Here is a 22,372-nt window from a genome sequence, read left to right on the forward strand (position 1 = left end):
AATCGTAATTAACCTCGTCTTCACAAGTCCAGTGAGCAGTTGTCCATAAACTTTTGCCCTACCTCTTACAATTCTCCTACCCTTTTTTACATATTTCACTCCATGCCATGCTCTAGTCTTGCTCTCTTACCTCTCTGTCTGTTATAATCATCAACATAATTCACGTCCTTCTCCTCAATCAGTCATCCTTTGTCATTAAAATCAATTGCAGTCTTTTCTATCTTCAAGCTGCACCTAAGCTAAACTTAGATTGTTCTTTGTGCATGGGAGCGAAGCACCACACTAATCTTCCAGACATCCCTAGATTGGATGGATGGTAAGTGTTTGTGAATAACAAGCAGGATAGCTTGTGTAACTTTAAGATACCCTAGGTTCTGCAAGCAATCCTTTGTTTAAGGTTCTATTAACAACAACCAAGAACTGAGGCGATTCTTTCCAAGTACAGGGTTTTACAGCATTGCAATACCTGCCCATGGATATTCGGGTCACACCATGCATTTGTGCACATACGCACATACAGACATTAGACTTTGTAAGCTGTTTCGGACCTTTTATTATTTTCAATGGTTAGTTTGAAGAAACATTTGCCCTAAAATAAAGAATGAAGACTATTGAGGAAGTCTAGAACTTTTAAGGTCATGACCTAGATAGCATAAAAGCTAAGAAGAAATATAGCATAGAGAACACAAGTTAAAAAGATCCTATCATCTCAACAGTCTTCAGTAGGACATTGGTATCTTCTTGTCTCGAAAGGAAAATGCTACTTACCGGTATGCATTTGTTCTTGGCATGTAGAGCTGCAGAGTAACACACTGTGCATAAATCGCCACCTAGTGTTGGGCCCGGATGTTTGCAGTTTGTTTTTGTCCTGAAATGTCTTTGGAAGTCACAGGATTGGACCACACTGCGCATGGGCATCGGCTCCATCCTCAGATTAGTTTTCGCCATTAGGGAAATGATGGAGCTTTGCAAGAAAAGGAAGGCTGTCCATGTAAGTTTAATCTAATTAAGATAATACTGGAACAGATAAAGGCAGCTGGGGAGTCGGGTGGGCGTGTGTAACTCTGCAGCTCTGCATGTCAAGAACAAATGCATACTGGTAAGAAGCATTTTCCGTTTGAGGCATATGAGCTGCAGATTACACACTCTGCATAGATTATATAGCAGTACCCACACCTAGTGGCGACTACCCGTATCTGTTGCAGTAGTTTGAAACAGTGTTTTGAGTACAGCTTGGCCCACAGTAGCTTGTTGTTTAGTTTGCACATCTACACAATAGTGTTTTGTGAAAGTGTGCATTGTAGACCATGTAGCTGCTTTGCATATGTCATCTAAGGGAATGTTCCCTAAAAATGCCATTGAAGCCCCTACCTTTCTTGTAGAATGGGCTTTAGGAGGAACAGATAGCATACGTTTAGCTTTATGATAACAAATTTGTATGCATTTGACAATCCACCTAGCTATCCCTGATTTTGAGATAGGCTTGCCTTTGTGTGGTGGTGAAAAAGACACAAAAATCTGTTTTGTTTTGCGAAAAGGTTGTGTTCTTTCAATATAGTAAAGTAATGCTCTTTTGACATCTAGGCTATGAAGAGCTCTTTCTGCTACTGTTTGTGGCTGCGAGAAGAATACAGGCAGCTCTACAGATTGATTGAGGTGAAAGGGTGAAATTACTTTTGGAAGAATTTAGGATTAGTTCGTAAAACAACTCTATTGTGGTGCATTTGCAGAAAAGGTTCTTGAATAGTAAATGCTTGTATCTCACTAAGTCTTCGGAGAGAAGTAACAGCTACTAGGAAAGCAACTTTCCAAGTTAAGAATTGCAGTTCACATTTATGTAAAGGTTCAAATGGAGGTCCCATTAACCTTGTAAGAACAATGTTCAAATTCCACACTGGGCAAGGTGGTGTTCTAGGTGAAATTATTCTTTTGAGGCCCTCCTTAAAAGCCTTTATGGCAGGAACTCTAAAAAGTGATAGATGTTGTCTATTTTGTAGGTATGCTGTAATGGCAGCAAGGTGCAGCCTAATAGACGTGTATGCTAAGTTACATTTTTGGAGGTATAGTAAGTATCCTATGATGTATTGAATAGACACATCTAATGGATTGGTTTGGTTGCTTTGACACTATATTACAAAACGTTTCCACTTGGCTGCATAACATGCACTAGTGGTGGGACGTCTAGCTTCTTTAATAACGTTCATACATTCAGGGGGAAGGTTAAGGTACCCAAACTCTATGATTTCAGGAGCCAGATTGCCAGGTTGAGCTGAGCTGGGTCCGGGTGTCTGATCTCTCCATGGTTCTGGGTTATTAAGCGTGAAGACAGGTACAGCTTTTGGTGTGGTACCACAGAAAGTTGCAGCAGTGTGGTGTACCACGGTTGTCTGGCCCAAGGTGGAGCTACCAGAATGAGTGTGAGGGAATGCTGTTGTAGTTTGGGTACCACTAATGGAAGTAGTGCTAGAGGTGGAAAAGCGTAAGCAAATTTGCCGGACCAGTTCATCTATATCGCATTGCCTTTGGACAGCGGGTGTGGCTATCTGGCGGCGAAGCTTGGGCATTTTGCGTTTTCGTGGGTAGCGAAGAGGTCTATCTGAGGTTGTCCCCACATCTGAAAGAATGGTTGAAGAACTTGTGAAAGAAGTTCTCACTCATGAATCTGTTGAGTTTGACGGCTTAACAGATCGGCTATGGAGTTTTGTGCTCCAGGAACATGTTGGGCTAAGAGAATTTTTTTAGTGGTATGGCCCATCTCCAAATCTGCTGCGATAACTGAGAGAATTGCAGAGAGTGTCCCCCCCGTGTTTGTTGATGTAATACAAAGCTGTCATGTTGTCTGTGCGGACTAAGACAGCTTTGCCTGATATTTGCTGTTGAAATGATTTTAGGGCTAGAAAGATGGCTAGTAACTCCAGGTGATTGATGTGGAGTGACTTTTGTTGTGGTGTCCACCTGCCCTGCATGGTGTGCTGCAGTAGGTGAGCTCCCCAGCCGTAGAGTGATGCGTCCGTTGTTATGACTATTTGATGGACTGGCTCTAGGAACGGTCGGCCCTTGGAAAGGTTTTTGGTGCTCCACCATCGCAGAGAGCGGTGAGTTTGACCGTCTACCAACACTAGGGCTGTTAATTGACCTTGAGCCTGGTTCCATTGACGTGCTAAGTAATCTTGAATATGACGTATTTGCAGCCTTGCATGAGGTACTATGAATATGCAAGAAGCCATCATCCCTATTAGTTGCATGAACACTAGAGCTGGAAGAGAGTGTTGCGGTTGGAATTTTGTTAGTAGGGCTTGCATATTTGTTAACCTGGCAGGACATGGATAAGCGAGCGCTATTGAGGTGTTTATTGTGGCACTGAGATATTGTTGTACGTGGGACGGTTGTAGGTGAGACTTGGTGTGGTTTATTGTGAACGCCAAGTCGTGGAGTAATTGGATGGTGGTTTTAGTGTGTTGTACACACTGACTGTGTGAGCCGGTTTTTATGAGCCAGTCGTCTAGATATGGGAAGACATGAATGTGCTGTCTTCGTAAATGTGCTGCTACTACTGCTAGGCACTTGGTAAACACTCTTGGTGCTGTTGTGGCTCCGAATGGGAGTACTTTGAATTGATAGTGCTGACCGTCTAGTACAAGTCTGAGATACTTTCTGTTAGCTGTGTGAATAAGAATGTGGAAATAGGCGTCCTTGGGATCTAGTGTAGCAAGGAAGTTGTTTTGTAACATAAGAGGAAGGACCTGCTGAAACGTGACCACGTGGAAGTGGTCCGATTGTATGTACAGGTTTAGTGGCCTGAGAGAGCCGTCCTTTTTTGGGATAAGAATTTACAGGGAATAAACTCCCTTGTTTTATTGATGCAATGGACTAACTTTATTGGACTTTTTTGTAGAAGAGATGTTACCTCTTGTCTTAGTAGAACTAAATGTTCTTGTGACATTGGTCACTGTTTGGGTGGTATGTTCGGGGGGTAGATGTTAGTTCTAGACAGTAACCTGACTGAATTATTTGTTGCACCCACCTGTCTGATGTTGATCTAGGCAGGAAGGAATTGCTGTAGTCTTCCCCCAACTGGAGTGGAAAGTGGTGGGGGAAGTTGGGGAAAGTCATTGGGTGGGGGTGGAGACATAGCAGGAGTTATTATTTTTGCCTCTGCCTTTGTTATTTTTACCCCTGTAACCTCCTCTTTGGTAGCCTCTGCCATAGGTGGATTGGGTAGGGGCTTTTTAAGAGGTAGAGCGAGTATCTGAGGAGTATCCCCTGTTGGTGCCTCTGTAAGAGGAGCGACAAAAAGAACGTCTGGGAGCTTGCGACTGCAAGGCTCCCATAGATTTTGCTGTGCCGTATCTATTTTCATTTTTTCGAGGGATAAGTCAACATTAGGCCCAAATAAGTGTTGCTCATTAAATGGTTGGTTGAGGATGGCGCTTTGTACTTCAGGTTTAAAACCTGAAATGTCTACCTAAGAGGACACTGGTATTAATTGCCCTTGAAGCAGTATCAGCTGCATCTAGAGCACAGCGAATAGATGTATTTTTTTTGCCCTCTTGTATGCTCATTTGCCCTATTTTTATATTTATCTGGAAGGTGCTGCATTATGGATTCTAATTCATCATAATGTATCCTATCGTATCTTGCAAGTAATGCCTGAGTATTGGCAATACGCCAAATGTTTGCAGCCTGTGACGCTGTTCTTTTTCCTGATGCGTCAAGGAGCTTAGACTTTTATCTGGTGGGGGAGTCTCACTTACTCTCTTGCGTGCGTTGGAGATTACAAGGGAGTCTAATAGTGCAGGGCCTTTAATGTATGCTGGATCAGAAGGGGCAGCTTTATACTTTTTTTTGATTAGGGGGTTGATGATTCAAGCCCTAACTGGATCTCTGAAGACTTCTGATGCGTGCTTAATAACCCCTTTAAACATAGGTAAAGTTGAGATGGATATTTGTGTATTGTCAAAGGTATCCATTAAGAAGTCTTCCTCCACTGGGGTAGTATGTAGGTCAACCCCATGATATTGGGCAGCCCTATGTACAAGTTGGTTAAATCCCATAGTGTATTCTGGTGGGGAAGGCCTGGAGGGATATACGTCTTCTTGTGGGACGTTAGTGACATCTGGGGTGCTATAGTCATTCCAAGGGTCAGGTGAGACAGGAGGAGTAGAATTATCTGGTGGCCCACTGTCTACGCCCTCCCCTGTGTCATTAGAAGTGTCCTCATCATCATCTGGTAACGGAGTAGCAGGTGGTAGAGGGGAGTGATGTAGTAGGGGAGGATGTGGTGAGGGAATGTCAGATGGAGGGGAAGGAGGAGGAGGAGGAGAAGGTATCCTTAGAGGAGATGTTGTAATGTCCTTCTTCTTAGGATGAGGAGCCGGTGCAGGTGCAGGTGCATCTAGTGGTCTTTTCTTACATATAAGAGTCATTAGACCAGTCTTAGGATCTTTAAATACAGTCTTTTACGTAGGGTCTGGGCGGAAAAGGGCCTCTGTAGAGGGTAGATCCTTCGGTGCTGGTGTTTTTTTGGCCACAGAGCTGTGAGCATCTCTTGGCTTCGAAACATGTTCCTTGACAGTGTCTTTGGTTGATGGAACATTTGTCTTTTTCGTCTCTGAAGGTTTTTTCGGTTCCGAGGCCTTTCCCTCTGTAAATCTTTTTTCGGTTCCGAGGGTTTTTTTTGGTTCCGAGGTCTTTTTTGGCTCCGAAGTGTGGGAGTCGGGTGCTTTGACTGGTAATTTCTTGTGGTTTAGGTGCAGAGGAGCCGGTGCCAGTCTTCGACGCCGAGTGCTTAGATGTGGAAGTAGCTGGCGGGAACGAAGAAGATGGCTTCTTTTTTGGCGCTGGTAGGTGTGCTCCGGCGCCAGGGGTAGGCTGACTCGAGCCCAAGTCGCCTAAAGGTTTATTAGGCTTCTTTGCCGGGCTCGAAGGCGGTGCATGGGAAGCAGTCTCTCAGTGTGCACCCGGGCCCAAATGCGAGGGTGTGACCGAAGCCTTTTTGGAAGGTGTCGAGGAAGGGTCGGGGTCGATGTTCTTACATACGACCCTCTGCGCTGGAGTGATGTCCTCGACATCTGAATCTTCGGCCTCGGAGTTGCTGTCAACACCATGTTCTTGCAGTTGTTCTGGGACGACGACACCCTCTTCGAAGATGTCGTCCGGGATGGAAGCTGACGAGCGAGCCATTGTTCTTTGAGCTCGTCGGTCCTGAATCGTCATCTTGAAGCGGAAAGAGGCACATGCAGAACCGTCTCTGGCCTCGTGCTCCGGTGAGAGGCAAAGGTTGCACACCTCATGGAGATCAGTGTGGGGAAACTTCGACCCACATTGAGGACATTTTTTAAATGGTGTCCTTTCCATGAGCTGGAAGATGAGGTCTGGGTAGGCCCGAAGGCCTCGTCGATGACCGGAATCGAAGAATTCGGAGTTGAAGAGTAGCGTCGATTGGAAACACGTTCGGAAGAATACCGTCGGAGTAGTTGAGGATTGCGTGCCGAAGGAAAATCGGTTCCAACACAGAGCGCAGGAAACACATCCGAGCCCGGTGGCGGAAAAAAACTGTCTGAGAATGGATCCGATGCCCATGCGCAATGTGGTCCAAAGGAGCAATCACCTATCCCGTGACTTCCAAAGACTTTTGAGGACAAAAACAAACTGCAAACATCCGGGCCCAACACTAGGTGGCGATCTATGCACAGTCTGTAATCTGCAGCTCATATGCCTCGAACATACAGTCATTGGTCAGTATGCTGCTTCTTTTGTTGATCCTCTTAGAATACTTGTAGTCTCTTTTATCAAATGGGATAGAAAGAAGTCAAACATTTGTGACTTTCCACTGAAAAACTAGTAGCGGGGACACTGATTCAGTGGTCCAGTGCTCCACTGCCCCCCTTCCAGTTCCAATGCATACTTACTGGTAATGCTGCATTAGAGGAGCCAAGTATGCAAGATGATGCTGCTCTCAGCCATATTCTTACTCAAAAGGCCAGTATGAGTTTCTACACTTCTCGACAACTTGGGTGTAAAAAATGGGATTGGGCTTTTGTGTGTTGCCACCTGGCTTTGAGTGGCAATGGTTTCAGGAACCCTATCTGCAGTTTATAAATGAAAACATGTGGTATCAATATAAAGCATCTTTTGAACCAGCTACTTTCATGAAAACTATCTCTGTCAATGGTGTCTTTGAGTCCAACATTTGGCACACCATATTATGGGGTCTATATTTAGGCCTCTTTTCCTTAGGAAGCCATGATGCTAAATATAACCTATTTTAGGAAGTTGTGGATTTCTTGAAAATAAACTATTTTGTTGCACATTAATATTATTGTGAACCTTTTCTGCTCAATGTGAGAACATTGCCATCCCTCTAAGGTCATTATCTTTCCTGCAACAAGCAGTACCCATGTTTATTTGAACATCATTATAACTCTGACATTCCTTTGCTGCATAAAATCATAGAAGAAAACGTAACCTGTCTAATAAGAGTTCTGTCACTTCTGAAATCTTGAAAATATGTAGGCATTACATAGGTGCGCACACTTACCCAACATACCCTCCCACCTTCACACACACATACACATAATGCGCTGGGCACACAATAGCATTTCAGTTGAAGCCATTCAGGTTTGAGTTACTCTCACTGCATTTAACATATTGGGCACATTGCCTTAAGAGTTTGCAATGAGTAGGTGTAACCTGGTCTGGTATCTGCTGGGCTTACACCTGGATTTCAGAAGAGAGGTATGTAAAATCTAAGAAATTCACAGTAAAAACTCTGTGAATCGGGTCCTTTATCTGTAAGTGATTAGTTGCTTCTTCGTAATAGGGTCAGTCGATATCAAATTCTAAAAATAATAATAAAATAATGGTATTTTTGCAGTTTATTTAATTAAATATATATTTAATTAAATAAATATATATCTTTAACGAAAACTTGTGTAAGCGCAACCTTTTCTACACAACAGTCCCCCAACTCTACTCCATTCAACCATATTTTCACTGTATGCATGATCTTAGTGTCTATAAACATTTCTGGGATAAGCAAACAGCTTCTTGTCTCCAAAAATCTCGAGTTTAAAAATAAAAGATCGTGTTGAGGGTAATAAAGGACCAGAACCTAACTACATGTTTTAATTTGAGTGAACCCATGCTGCAAAGGCTGTCATAAGTCAATTTGGGAGGGAATATCTTTTCTGGTCTTGGAAGGCTCTGCACAGTAATTATGAGCAGCATTTGGAATGCTGAAAATGCCATTTCCAGCTGTCAAGTCCCAGCATGTGTCCCGTCTCACTAACTGTTTGAATCCTCTTCAGTTCTTTAAAGATGATGAAAGGACGGAAAGCTTGTTTGTGGTTTACAGAAACATGAGTTTTGACATGCAATCAGCACCTAAAAGTGATTCACTTTGCATCATAGGCAATATAAGGCACTCACTCAACTGAAAGCTCTTCAAGGGCTGGCTTAGAAACAGAAACACTTCCAAATGTTCCACACATTGCAAGCCTCCCCCTGAAGGCTGAGCGTGAGAAGTAATATTAGAAAGGGGAGACATGTATCTACAAATACTATGTCGGTCCTGCACAATGTCACAGTGTCATATACATGAACCTAACAAACTTGGTGCAATCATTTCATTTGGACTCAGGTGGGCACTATGGTATAGGACTCTTCTAAATCTTCTAAACGTGCAAGACCAATATATTCAGATGCCAGTCCTTGAGAAACTCTCTCTCTCATCCTTTACTGTACAACTTTGCGCCAATTCTGGATTTAAATACCAAAAATGCATGACGGTTGGCTGGCATGTGAAGATATGCTTGTTCCAAGAAAAGCCTCACCCAATGAAAAAAGGATTAGCTCCGACTGCTATAAGATATTTGTCCCTAATCTCCGCCCAAACAGCAGTTGCACCCTTTCTCTGCAGAGTATTCCTTTGCCCATAGATTTGAGTGTTGCAAATTCAATAGTATATGGGAGAGATCCTCTTCAAATGTCTTCGATGTGCATTTGAAGCAGCCTCATCAATAGGATAATATTGAAAATTAAAAATCCACTGGTGTTGTTTGTTAGATGATGTCGTGGGTGATTATCGCCAAAAGGTGTATTCAGCAACAATAGGATTTTATGACTACAATCTGGTCATACAAATGTTATTTCAAACGCCAGTCCATATATCTTTTATGATAACAAGATGAAATTCCTTGCTGGATAGGAAGTTCAACATGGTGAACAAACATAACATTGATGTAATATCATGCATCTTTTCTAGATATAAAACTCAGGCTGAAATGCTCGGAGCAAAGAACGAAAGAGAACAGGCCCACCTAACTCCATAGCCAGAATTTGTGACAGTCACTGAAATGGCTGCCTTTTGTGATAAAATACTATTTTGTGTAAGAAATCGGATCCAGAGGTTGCAATCTGGGTTTTTTCAACCGTTAGAATGTGACTTGCAGAGAAGGACATGGCTTTCTGTTTGCCTATATTTTAGTTCACTATGTAAAAATAATCAGGTCTTTCAAACATGAGTGCGCGTCACCTTCTATCCAAAAAGGAATGCCTTTGGGAGTTTGTGGGGCTCCATGTTTTTCCTGTGGTCTGCTGCACGGTATTTTTATAAACATTTTGGCGATTGAACATAGAGTAAATTACTTGTCAATTACTATTCACGGTTTTATTTTTAAATTAATGTTTGTTGTCCAAAGGTTTCACACTCTTTCTGATCTTAAAATATTACAAATGCTTTTGTTATATTTTGAGTAGAGATGGTTTTAATAACCTCTAGAGAATAATAATTTTGGAATGATGAGGTTAGAAATCAGCAGAACAGCCCTGGCTAAACTCCGTTGTTTATTTCAAAACATATGAGTAGAGTTCAGCTAGACAAAACCACAGGGCAAAATTGAGAAGTTTGCATTGTACTTGGTAAATGTTCTTGTCTTTTATTAGTACTGGGCTAAGGCTCATTTGTAGAAAAACATGTAATGCACATGCCTCGTGAAAATACTCCATGCAACTGTGTATCATATAGGTGGAAGGCTAGATGTTGCTTAAATTTAATGTAAACCTCTACAGGAAAAATTCAAAGTGTCTTTTCCCCACCTGATAACTGGTGTATTTGGTGCTTTTGTGTCCCTTTATCCTATTTGTAAGGAAATGCCTCTTTTTGTATGGCCACTCCTAAGTTTTTCAACTGTTTCTTCAACTCTGAGAGCACACTGATGCCTGTGTCAGTGCCCTGACCTTAAAGTGTATGTCGAATTGGCTGTACCCAACTGGAGATATCTAACTTACCCATGAGTCTCTAATAAATAGCACCTTGGTGCCCAGGGCATGTAAGTTAAAGTGGTTCCCCTAGGTCTTGAAGCATTGACTATGCCACCCTGGAGGTCACCCAAGTAAAACAAGTCCCCCAGTCCGCCACTGCAGGCTGGTAAAGCTGTTGAGCCCTGCTAGCCTGACTTTGCCATTGAAAGCTATGGCAAAGTCACCTTTTCCTGTGGATATGTGTGTAAGTCACCCCTCTGGTAGGCCTAACAAGCCCTAAAAGCAACAAATGACACAGACAGGACTTGTACTTTACATGTCCTGACAGTAAGAAACGAAAAACAATCGTTTTTACTTTGGAAAGACTTAGTCACCCAAATGGATAGTAAGGGTAACACACTGACCCCCTCAGTTGTACTAACCACTATACGGTGCAACCAAAGGGAGCACTTCAAGGTATCAAACAACTTGTTACATTAAGCCCGATTTGAACCTCAAGTCGAAATTAATGTAACTTATTGCAGTGAGCAGCTTTAGCAAAGTTGACACTTTGTTGCCTATAATTCTCCTGCACCTTCCCAGGAGCACATGGAGCCTGCTCCACGAGGCAGCTGTGATATCTTGGGCAAGCCCAGACCAAGCAATGGGTGTTTCCCTGCGAGGGTGGAAGAGTGGGGGCCGATTTTGTTAATGGGGGGACAGTTTTATAGCAGTGCAACAGTTTTAAAAGCACAGCAAAGTTCCTTGTATATTCAGCAGTTTTCAGGCACCAATAAAAGTGTCAGGTTAACTTTGGTGATTAATGTAACTGCTGGAGAGAGATTAGAGTTTTGCCTAGTGGCAGTTTTGACTCATCATTGGTAGTGCAGAGGGTTAATATGCCTGCTGCAAAGAATGTCTGCCTTGCATAACAAAGAACAATATTTTATTTGCATAGCTCAGTGGGTTACTGCTTTTGTCACAGAGATTCTTTTGTTACTGTGCAGTTCATAAATTACAATTGTAATCTAGCACAGTGAGCTAGATATAAAATGGCTATGTTAAAGCACATGGTAGAGTCCAAAGAAACAATCAGTTTCCCTCTCTTTCTTACTGTTTGTGGTTTTGGTCTATAAAAACATAATTCCTTCAGAAATCTTCCTAATATGTCTCTAGTCTAAAATCATGCTTAGGACACCAGTGTCAAAAGACCCTGCTTAAGGTGAGTAAAGGAGACAAATGCATCATAAGCTTCTCAAGTGTTAATATGATGATGCTAAACTGGGTACAAAATTAGGTTCACTATTTGCGCCTCAATTGAATTAGCATGCACATTGTGTTAATTGTTGTGAAAACTATTGCCCAGAGATATGTACACATAAGATTTGAACATTGTGCAATGTCGAGATTTGTTTAGGTAGCGGTTACCCCAAGAAATATCATTCCAATAGTTAAATCTCTATGAAGTTAAGCATGTTAACATGTATTACCGTTAGTTCTGGCCCGACACCCACTGAAGGTTGGTAAGCAATGTTGTATCTCTGCACCCGACCAGTGGCATGATCCCACTTCACAGTCAAACTACTGGATGTTGCATCATACACTTGCAGGTTACGTGGTCCACTCTTTGGAACTATAATAAAGTTAATGAAAAGAATTGGTGTCACAAAATTCAGATAAAGACATAAACATGCATTTAATGATAAAACTGAATCTGAATATATGGAATAAAACAAGGATTGGGCTTTGAAAAAATAAGTAAGGCGGCGGAGAGGTACACGTGGAAGAGCGAGAGGAATGGAAGGAGGGAAAAGGAAAGGACAGAAGGACAAAGTAAAGAAATGGAAGGAAGAACACAGGAACGCATGTTGAAAAAATGAAAAATATACGATAGTAGGGTAACTAGTATGTAAGGAAAGAAAGAAGAGAGATATTGAAAAAAAGTATCTTGGCAAATATGAAGAAATATGAAAAGGAAAAGGCAGGGAATATGTGAAATAAATGGTATTGTTTGAGAAATTCCTCATAAACGCATGTGCTGTTCAATTACGTGCAACTGAGGTGAGACTAAGAGGACAATGAATTGGCTTTGGGTTGGATAACATTATGATTGTACATTAGACGAAAAATACATAATGTACAAGGCTTGTGTTTGTAGGGGAAGAGTTTAACTTTTTGTTGACAGGCATACGGTTAGGGGTCATCAGGACTGTAGATGGTAGGGCACTCCATAATGTACATAGTCTTTGGGAACACACCAAGGTGAATGTGATGAGTGTTACGTTAAATGAAGCTTACTCTATTGATACACACTGCAAACGTAATCATCTTTATAATTTGGTATGTCAAAACTCTTGTATTTTGGTCAAGTGGGATTTTATTTGCCTTTGGCTGGTGTATGTGATGGGTTGTAGATCCATCAAGGGTATCCTAAGGTTATGGAGGTTCTGATTCAGCACACTGTGATTTTCAGGATTATTCAAGCACAAAGTGAAACACCATCCAAGTAATCTTGATGATGTTATGACCAGAAATAAATGATAACCAGGGAGAAACGAGCAGCTAGAGACACACTGGCCAAATATCTGGTGGAGAATAACATGGAGAAACTTTGACAGGTATTAGTGGGTAAGGAGAGGATTTTAAATCTGGTCCTGACTAATGTTGCCTCAAATTTAATTCATACATGTGCAGCAAGAAAAACTCTTTGTGCACGATCCCCATGTCAACACTCCTTCTGGGTAAGCTAGGTGTTGGAGTGAGAGCAAGATACTAGTGGTCTGACCAGGCCATTTTTATCCTAGAGCAAAATTGTGCCATTGTAAGGTACTGAAAGCTAAATGTTTGTGAAAAAATATTATATTGTATGCATATAACTTGAATATAAAATAAGCACAATCCCTTCCAAATGGCAAACTGTTTTGAGTTTCCTACCCATTAAACATTTATTTATCACATAGCTTTAGCTCTGTTACCAAAAAGTTCACTTTCCCAAAATGGTTGGCTACGAGTCACAGAAAAATAATAAATGCTTAAAATGTACACAGCAAAAGTAACAAATCATATTTTATATAGCCCACATCATGAACTGAATATATCTTGGTGTATTACGCATTAGCATGTTCATGGAGCCCAAGGTCTCTGAGCAATGTGATCAGTGGTGAAATATATATGCCAAAGAACAGAGCTCCAAAGATCTACATAAAGCACATTTGCCCGGTTCCCCCATTATATATCTCTTTGATTTATTTGTTTGACTGCAGAGAGTTCATCGTTAACCCATACACCTTGTGGGTACGATGTTGATGGGGAAATAGGGCATTATGCACAATATGCAGTGGAATGAAAATTTGGATTGCATTGTTTATTTTATGTGCCTATTTGGATGGTTTAGAGTCTGAAGGGGTACATTTGAGGTGAGTAACTGATTGGGCACTCACTGTATATTATGTATGTATGTGTCTTCGTAGTGTACTCTGTAGGTACTCAAAGGGAGGACAGCCCCCCAAACAGGACCTCATCATAAAATCCTAATAATATTCAGCCTTATCCCTGAGCACACACTTGTTGTACCAAATACCATTAATTAGGTTATTTCAATACAAATGCAATCAATATTTATTGGTTTATTCATTTTCAAACTTCATTCAGCCTTTAGCCAGCCTTTAGCCAACAAGTATTTTGTCGATGGGGGTGTTCCCCTCGACTTCATCAGGGCTTTATTCCTGGCAAGTCGCTTGGTAATATCTCTGTGCCGGTTCTAATTTTGTACACTATTGTGGTATCAAAAGTGCTGCACCTTATTTGATATATCTCTTGTTCTTAATACATATATGTTGCCCGTGTATCTTCCAATCTAGAAGGCAAAGAGGTGCGGCGCTTTTGATACCAAAATAGTTAACTAGACTATTTGGATGGTATTCAGAAATGATTTGTTTTCCGCCGAGAGTGTATCCTCTTTTAGTATTCAAGATTAAGTTCTATTCTTGTCAAAACATTGTGCTTTGTTGCTATCATAGTCTGAGACACTGCTCAGTCACCCCGATTACAGACACACTACTGAGAGATAACTCTACAAAGAACCATCAAGGTTAGAAGCGCCTTCAGGATTATTTACTTAAGTGTCCACATTCAATGAACAGTTGTGCTTATGGACATATAATAAAGATGCGAGGGAGAAGGGAAGAGCTCTTCGATTGGTTTTCTCTAAAGTAGGATATCTCTGGCCAAGCCAGAGTGAATGGAAGAAGTGAGATGCAATTCATTTCTCATCTTCTCATTATCAATATTGTGTGTTCTGAAAAGGAGAGACACAAATACCTGATATTTCCCCTTGAATGTTTTTCATATGGTTCCCAAGACAGCAACACCACACACCACACACCACACACCGGGAAAGCATAATTACCAGCTTTGATAGCACACTCTACTAGGTGTAGGATACAGGAGAAATATTGTCACTACAGATCAAATTCAAACCCTTACTGAAGGAAGTTGGAGTGAGGCATAATGGCATGGAGTGAGCTGTGATGAGGGTGTAGTTGGGTTTTGGTTGTGTATCATGTGGGTGAGGCAGCAGTGATGTTTAGTGCTAAGAGATTTTAAAATATAGAGATAGAAACTAGCAACTGAGAAATGTATTGCCATTCTGGAAATGAGGCAATGTGATATATCCCCCTGATGGTCTAAACTAAATACCTGTTTATCACATTAATATCGTACCTTCAGATAACGTGTTATTATGAAATATTATTACACAGCAAGTTTTCTAAGGCAAAGCATGTAATTAAATACATCTATAAATGTTACATGCTTTGGCTCAGCCATGCGTTCAGCAAACAGTTGAATTAAATCTTATGGGTGATTCCAGGGTGCAAAAGGTAACAGACGCTTTAAAGGGTGTTTCTATGTCAAGTTCTCACCTGGAGTTGTAGTCGCTGGTACTGTGGAAAAAAAATAATAGAAACGTTTGATCAATATTCTGAGAATGCGTGCCGCTCTAATATTTTAAATGACAAAAACCCTAAGAGGAAACGTGCAAAAGACAATGATAATACAACAGAGTAGCCCAATTCTATTTCCTCTTTGAGAGACTCACCTAGTGAGCACACAGCAATGGCAATGAACATATGTATTGGGTATGCCAATAACTACTATTTTAGGGATGCTTGTTTTCAGAAGAAACACTACAAGCACATAGGATTCAACTCAATAAAGCGATCTGCGTAACTTGTCATAAACACTTCTGCAAGAGAAAATCGACTTTGCTGTTTCCTAATTACTATTAGCAAATAATAGAATTTCTCTTTATGTGGAGAGGAACCGCCATTTCCATGTCTACAGAAGTGCCAAGTGCGTACATAAACAAGGATATAACATAGGTAATGCTGAGGCTGTACAGAATAGGGACGAACTGGGGAGATAGGTTAGGGGTAGCAGTCTGAGGCTATAATTAGGGGTAAATGATGTGCAATTATAAAACCTGGGATAGCGGTATGAGGATACAAGAAGTGTCAGAGGCACTAGGGGTATCTTGGCAGTAGTAGTAGGGAGTCGGCAGGAGTAAACAGTTGAACGAGTAAGGGGGTTCACAATGGGTTAAGATGAGTAATGAAGAAAGAGAAACAAAGAGAGAGTGGGCGGGAGAAAGTGGACATATGTAAATGGAGGAAATTCTTGCATTAAAAGGGAATCTGAGAGATCCTGGAGAAAAAAAAGACTGCACGGAATTTGTTCGGCGTGAAGGGTCTCCAACAGGATGGATTTGAAATCTAAGGAATTCTATTCATTTGAAAGAAATTAAGGAAGTATCAAGAACAGGCGATAAAATTATGGCCGCTTTATCGGCAGGAAACTGCCGCTAAAGCAGCGATAATGGGCTTGATAATATGTCCTTGTGAATTCCCATCGCATACCAGGTTCTGGTGTTAACCTGGGCTGCTATGGGAATGCACAAGGACCTATTATCAAGCCCATTTTCGCCACTTTAGCGGCAGTTTCCTGCCGATAAAGCGGCAATAATTGTATTGCCTGTTCTTGATAATATGCCCCCTAGATTCATAAAGAAACTTTTTCCAGAATAGGTTACCCTATATACGCTTTTCTTCCAGGTTTGCTGATTCTGCACACCTGAAATAGTCTCACAGTACAACCAGCCCACAGAAGAGCACGCCTGCTCTTTGTAAAGGAAACTTTCATGAAACGTAAAAAGGTGCACTTGATTGTTTCAAACAGAACTCTTGGTAAACAATGCATAACTTAATTTTTGATGGTGTAAAATCTGTTTTGCAGAATTATTCCGTTTCGCTGTGGTTTACTGTATCTGTTTTTGTTTTGCATTGCTCCCTACACTTGGTTTTTTCATGACCTGTTTGCTATATGTACAGTGCGTTGATACCCGGATGGGTGACTCCGTAAGGAAATAAATAAATAAATAAATAAATAATGAGCACCCATTTGTATTTGGTGGTCAGGAATATCATTTTAGAAAAATATACCAAAAGATCTATCTGATCTGCACTGATAAATAGAAATCTTGCATTTTATTACTCTCTTGTCTAGCAAGATTATGCCACCCAGTGAATTAATACTCACATGTTCTCTCCGTGCCAGTAAGATCTTCGCTTTCTGACTCATCAGGATAGATTGCAGTAACAGCAACCAGGTAGGACGTGTCGGAATCCAGGTTTTCAAAAACCATACTATTTTTATCACCGTCAACAATCGTCTGAGAAAAAGCAAAGTAGCACATTTAGGAAGGTCAATTGTTTATTTCTATTAGAATCGTTGCATGAAACTGCTACCTGTTAATTCATTAGAATTATCAATTGAACTGCAGCATTCAAAAGTGATTTCCGTTCAATCGATGTTGATTTTAGCGAGAGCCCTTCCCCCTCAATCCTACAACATAACGGGGACAATCCTACAACTTAACTGGGACATTTTACTTGTTTTAGGCCGATTATAATCTTTTCTTTGAGCAGAACCCTGTCGTTCAGCAGTGAACGCGTGAAAAAGAGGGCTCCAAGTGTGAGGCTCGTAAATCGATGGCACATATTCACAATCACTGGTTTTAAGTCTATGTTTGTCTTCATCCAAAAGAGCATTTTGCACGGTCTGTGCCAGAAGTCTGTATCACGACCTGCAGAAAGGTGGTCCATAGCAGGGATAGCTTTAGGGCAGCGCGACTGGTGCAGCCGCATTGGGCGACAACCTGGAGGGGAGCGCTGACGTCAGTGGGGACGCTGTGTTTAGCAATAACTTATGATTTAAAAGCATCTGATCCTGCTAGAGAGATAGATCCGAGTTTTGTCTAGGGACAGTTTTGACTCACCATAAAGTAGCGCAGATGGTTAATATGCCTGCTGCAAAGAACAACTCTGTATTTTATTTAGACATGGAAAGCTGACTGGATTAGTAAAGCCAGCATTTACCAGCGCTTTAAAATAAATTAAATGTATGCAAGAGAGGGGCTATGGATAGATAAGGTGCCCTTTTGCTAGGTGGTAGTGAGGGAATCTGAGGAGTAGGCCGGGGGCACGAAAAAAGGTTTTCACACCGGGTGCCACCAGTGCTAAAGCCAGCGTTGGGCCATATTTTATGAGTGTTGGTCACTTCAGAGAACTAGTCTTTGCTGGTGCCCAAATGCAAGAATAATGCTGTCATCACAGACAGTCAATGAAAAGCCTGGGTTGAGGTGGCAGCAGGCACAGCCATTTACAAGGAGGTACAAGCGAGGAGTGTCTGCCATCAGAGCTTGCCTCACATATTGACAACAACAAAAAAATACTACATGGGGTATTGTCAATGGCCTTACATGATTGACATATTCCCTGGGCGATAATACAGAGGAGTATAGGAAATTTAAGGTGCAAGGCATAGCTACTGAATGTTCTACAATACTCCCCTATAAGTACAGGACTAGTCAACTCCATTAACTCCCTATCAAGCATAGAGTATCCTTTAATGCACTTTGCTTTTGCTATAAATTTCTGAATCAGAAAGGTCGACGCTACTTCTTTTCTTGGATTAAATCCTACCTTCCGAACAGACACCTAAGGTCCTCTGGGACAGCGATGACTGTGATCCCTAGAGTCAATACAATAAGTCTGGGAGGTAGCACTTTCGGTTTTCGTGCTGCCAGACACAGGAATTCTATGCGTTTGGATCTCAGAATGGAGCCATCAGAGGTTCAGTTCCTAAAAAACAGAAGACCTGGCTTTTTTTAGGCAAAAATGAGCGCCTCAGACTAGGTAGGCTACACTGAACGTAACCCAGAGCAGGGCAAACAGGCCCCCAGTGGTGGAATCTCAGCATGGGGACACTCCATTTGGAGTAACCAAGCACTCTATAAAGTCCCTAACATAACATAACTAATTTGCCAAGTCAAACAGGGGGCTTTGATCGAGATACAAATCTGGTGAAGTAATAACTACTTGTTACACTAAAATCCACTTCTAGTTACTGAAAAATCTAATTTCTTACTGTGCCTTGAAAGTAATAAGAAAGACAACTTTCATACATCAAGTTTCTTTTGCGCGTTGCCAACGGGTTCCCATGATATCCTGTACAGAGCCACGTCTGGTGCACCATGGTCCCATGTTCCCCGGAAACTGTTCATTGTTACTTCAGAGAACCTTAGATTCTGTGGTGCTGGAACAGGGTCTAATAGGAAGAAACATTTAAACAACATAAGGAGGATTGTGAACAGCTCACCGAGGAAAGAAGAAAACCAAGATCCCATATCTAACCATTTAAAGGAGACAGGCACTGGAGAATTTTCGTTAATATTTTGTGGCAATTTTAATAATCTGCAGGTTTGATCTCTGTACAAAAAAATAATAGGAACAGCTAAAAGTAAATAATATTGAGAGTGGGAATAAAACATTATTGTGTGTGGAATAATCATGCGGAATTACCCATGAGTTTCACGAGATTATATGTGTATGGAATTATGCAAGAAGAGTAATTCTGCGTGAAGTGCTATTTCTTAGCACAAAGGGCCCCTCGCATCCATAATGGAAGCAAGGATGCATTTTTGTGCTAAAAATAGCGCTAAATGCAGCAGAACACAATGAGCAAGCGGGAGCGGCCACTCACTAAATGTGCTCGTGGGGTAGAATGTTTCCCTCTTACTCCCAGCATTTAGAGCTATTTTCTTAACACAAAATGCACCCTCTCGTCCAAAATGGACATGAGGATGTATCTTTGCTCTAAGAAATAGTGCAATGTAAGGCAGAACACATTTAGCTAGCGTGCGCAGCCACTCATGCTTACTAAATGTGCTCTCCTGGTAGGATTTTCTCCCCAGAATTATGCAAGCAGGAGTAATCGTGTAATTATTGATAATTCTGCATCAGAGAGCCAGGTGAAATCACCAGAACTTTTCCCATTGCTTTGGCTTAGTTGAAAATCCTTCCAGGCCTAAATAATAAGTGCATTTATGTTGGTTTACGGGGTCATGTGAGACCAACACCTCTCTACAAAACTGGCCAAAATCCAGGCTCACAATTTACCTATTCAAAAATGTTTTGATGTATGGACAACATTCAATGAGATAACACTAACTACAGTGCATTCTTGCATTTTGTCCACTCACCTCTCCTACTATATTAAAAGACAAGAGCACCCCCTTCATCCCATACTGGACTTTCATTATCAACACGTTATGGTGTGAAGGGGAGGTCCTTGGCTGTCTAAGATTGCCCAGTTTGGCCCTTTATTAAGCAAGCAAGTGCAGAGGTGGACAGTGGCAGCTCCTCCGCTAAGGCGAAGGAGTGTCGCCGCACTGTTTTTTCCAGGAATATAAGAAAAAAATAAAATGATAATAACTCAGTTATTATCATTTAATTGTTTTGCTTTTTGCGAGGCAGCTTTGAGACTACAAGGCGCGGCGGGGTTGGGTTTACAGAGCATCCAAGGAGTGGTTTTCCCCCACTCTCAAGTGAGCATTGACTTTTTGGCTGGCACTCTCGGACTGCCCAAACCAGTCATGCGCACTTTCCCTCTTTTCCACCCAGGCTGCATTATAGCCTGAGTGGAGAACATGCCCAGGCTCCCATGCCCCTTCTGAGCACTGAGCCACAGTACTTACACCAATTACAACACTGTATTGCAGCGTTGCGATTGGCTTAGGGGAGCCTGGGTGCTTCCAGGCTGCTTCCTGTTCCTGCTGGCGGGAGGAGGACATATGCGACCAGGAGGCAAGCAGTAAGCAGGTAAGTTAAAGATTTTTTTTAATTTAACCTGCTGCCCCCCTCCCCTGCCGCTGACCCTCCACACCCGATCTGTGCCAGCCACTGCTGGTGATGGGAGACTTAACCTTTGTCCAGTTTTGAGCCTACCTTGTTTGGCTAAAGCAATAGAAAACCATGTTCATCTCACCTCAAACAATTTATGTCGGAGAATGACTTATTTGATGAACCACAGCATGGCCTCAGAATAGGCTGCAGCATTGAGACAACTATGCTTCATTTAATTGTCAATGAACTATGCAATCATGATAATGGTGACTCTTGCCTCTTTGCTCTCAGTGACTTATCATTGGTGTTTGATAACTAAGTCAACTAACTCCTTTGAAAAAACATCAGTGAATGTGAAAGGTTGGTACAGTCTATAGTTAGTTTGTATTATTTGTAAATTACTATGTCTTTTTAACTATTTTATATAAATTGAAGAGACTTATTTGGGTTCTCTTGTGAAAAATATGGTGTTGCACAATGTTTGCATGAGGATATAACTTTTAATCATGGCATGTGTTAGACCTGGCATCTTTTGGCAGGGTTTCCCCGTCTTTTTGCTTCTGGTCTCCTGTTTTTCACTGTGTGCTGAACTTCGTTTTTTGCTTGTTTTAGGACGTTGGGCACTTTACCACTGCTGACCAGAACTACAGTGTATATGCTCTTTGTCTAAATTGCAATTGCATTTGGTTTCTCCATGATTGGCATATTGATTTACTAAGAAGTCCGTAGTACTGTGCACTGTTTGTGCCCAGGGACTGTAAATCAAATGCTACTAGTGGGCTGATTGTGCCACCCACCAGCCCTTTAAACCTGTCTCAAGCCTGTCACTGCAGAGCCTTTGTGTGCTGTTTTTTTAAACTACAATTTCGACCTGGCAAGTGCACCTACTTGCCAGGCCCAAACTTTCCCTTATACTACATGTAAGGCACCCCTAAAGCAGGCCTTAGGTAGCCCCATGGCAGGATGCAATGTATTTAAAAAGTAGGACAAGTACTTATGAGTTTTACATGTCCTGGTAGTGAAAAATGGCTAAATATGTTTTCCACTACAGCAAGGCATATCGCTCCCATAGGTTAGCATTGGAGCTACCTTGTAACACTTGACAAGTGTATCTTCCAAGGAGCTGATAGAAAATTTGAGTTTGGTGTCTCTGGGCTCATAATTTAAAAAACATCTTTTAGTGAAGTTGGTTTTTAAATTGCAGGTCTGAAATTGTCTCTTTTAGAAAGTTGATAGTTTCTTACTTCAACCATACTGTTCCTCTGCCTGTCCCAAGAATACACGTCAGGGTTGGATTAGAGTTGAGCTTTGTTAATTCACTCTAGACAGTCACACACAAAGGGAGCTGAGGTGTACCTTGCATATCCTGATAGGCAATCACCAGGCTGATGGGTTTTCCTGAGCTAGAGTGGTGGGAGGAGTTGACACTTTCTCGTCGAACAGAGCTGTGCCAATCCCCTCATGAAAAGCTGCCTACCACCCTGTAGTATGTCTGGAGCCAGAGCCAGGAAGGGCAATATTTTGTGCACTACAAAGACCTTTCTTTGAAGGCTACCGACTTCAAAAGCTAAACTGGGCATATACACCATATACCCAGAACACTTCTGGACTTAGGACATTCTGTCATGAAGAAGAGCTGTTGTGCTGCCTGGAGGGACTGGCACTTTGCTGCTTGCTTTGCTGTGTTGGCCTGCTGCCTACTGCTTCTGTCTTGGGAGTGAGAGAACTGGTCATTGCTCTCTGCTTTCTAAGGTTGATCAAGGGCTTGAGTTGAGCTTGCCTCCTGTTGGAAGTCTCGGGCCATCAAAGACTTCACCTGCAGCACCTGGACCTTTCTGCTGAGAGCCCTACTCTGACAAGTGGTGTCAAGTCCAGTTCCTGGGCCCTCT

The 22,372-nt window shown here is 41.8% G+C and overlaps 1 protein-coding gene across 2 annotated transcripts in view; it reads right to left on the reverse strand.

The window, feature by feature from the left end:
• COL12A1 (collagen type XII alpha 1 chain) overlaps window positions 1-22,372 on the reverse strand; it is a 358,581-nt gene that overhangs the window by 158,919 nt on the left and 177,290 nt on the right. For both annotated transcript variants that reach the window (XM_086926511.1, XM_086926512.1), the window contains 4 exons: window positions 18,764-18,906; window positions 16,837-16,969; window positions 15,165-15,185; window positions 11,733-11,875 (listed from right to left, as the gene is read on the reverse strand). In XM_086926511.1, the coding sequence (XP_086782637.1) occupies window positions 11,733-11,875; window positions 15,165-15,185; window positions 16,837-16,969; window positions 18,764-18,906 (440 nt within the window). The remainder of the gene's footprint in view (window positions 1-11,732; window positions 11,876-15,164; window positions 15,186-16,836; window positions 16,970-18,763; window positions 18,907-22,372) is intronic.

This window comes from Lissotriton vulgaris, chromosome 6 (assembly GCF_964263255.1).
Source record: "Lissotriton vulgaris chromosome 6, aLisVul1.2, whole genome shotgun sequence".
Lineage (NCBI taxonomy): Eukaryota > Metazoa > Chordata > Amphibia > Caudata > Salamandridae > Lissotriton > Lissotriton vulgaris.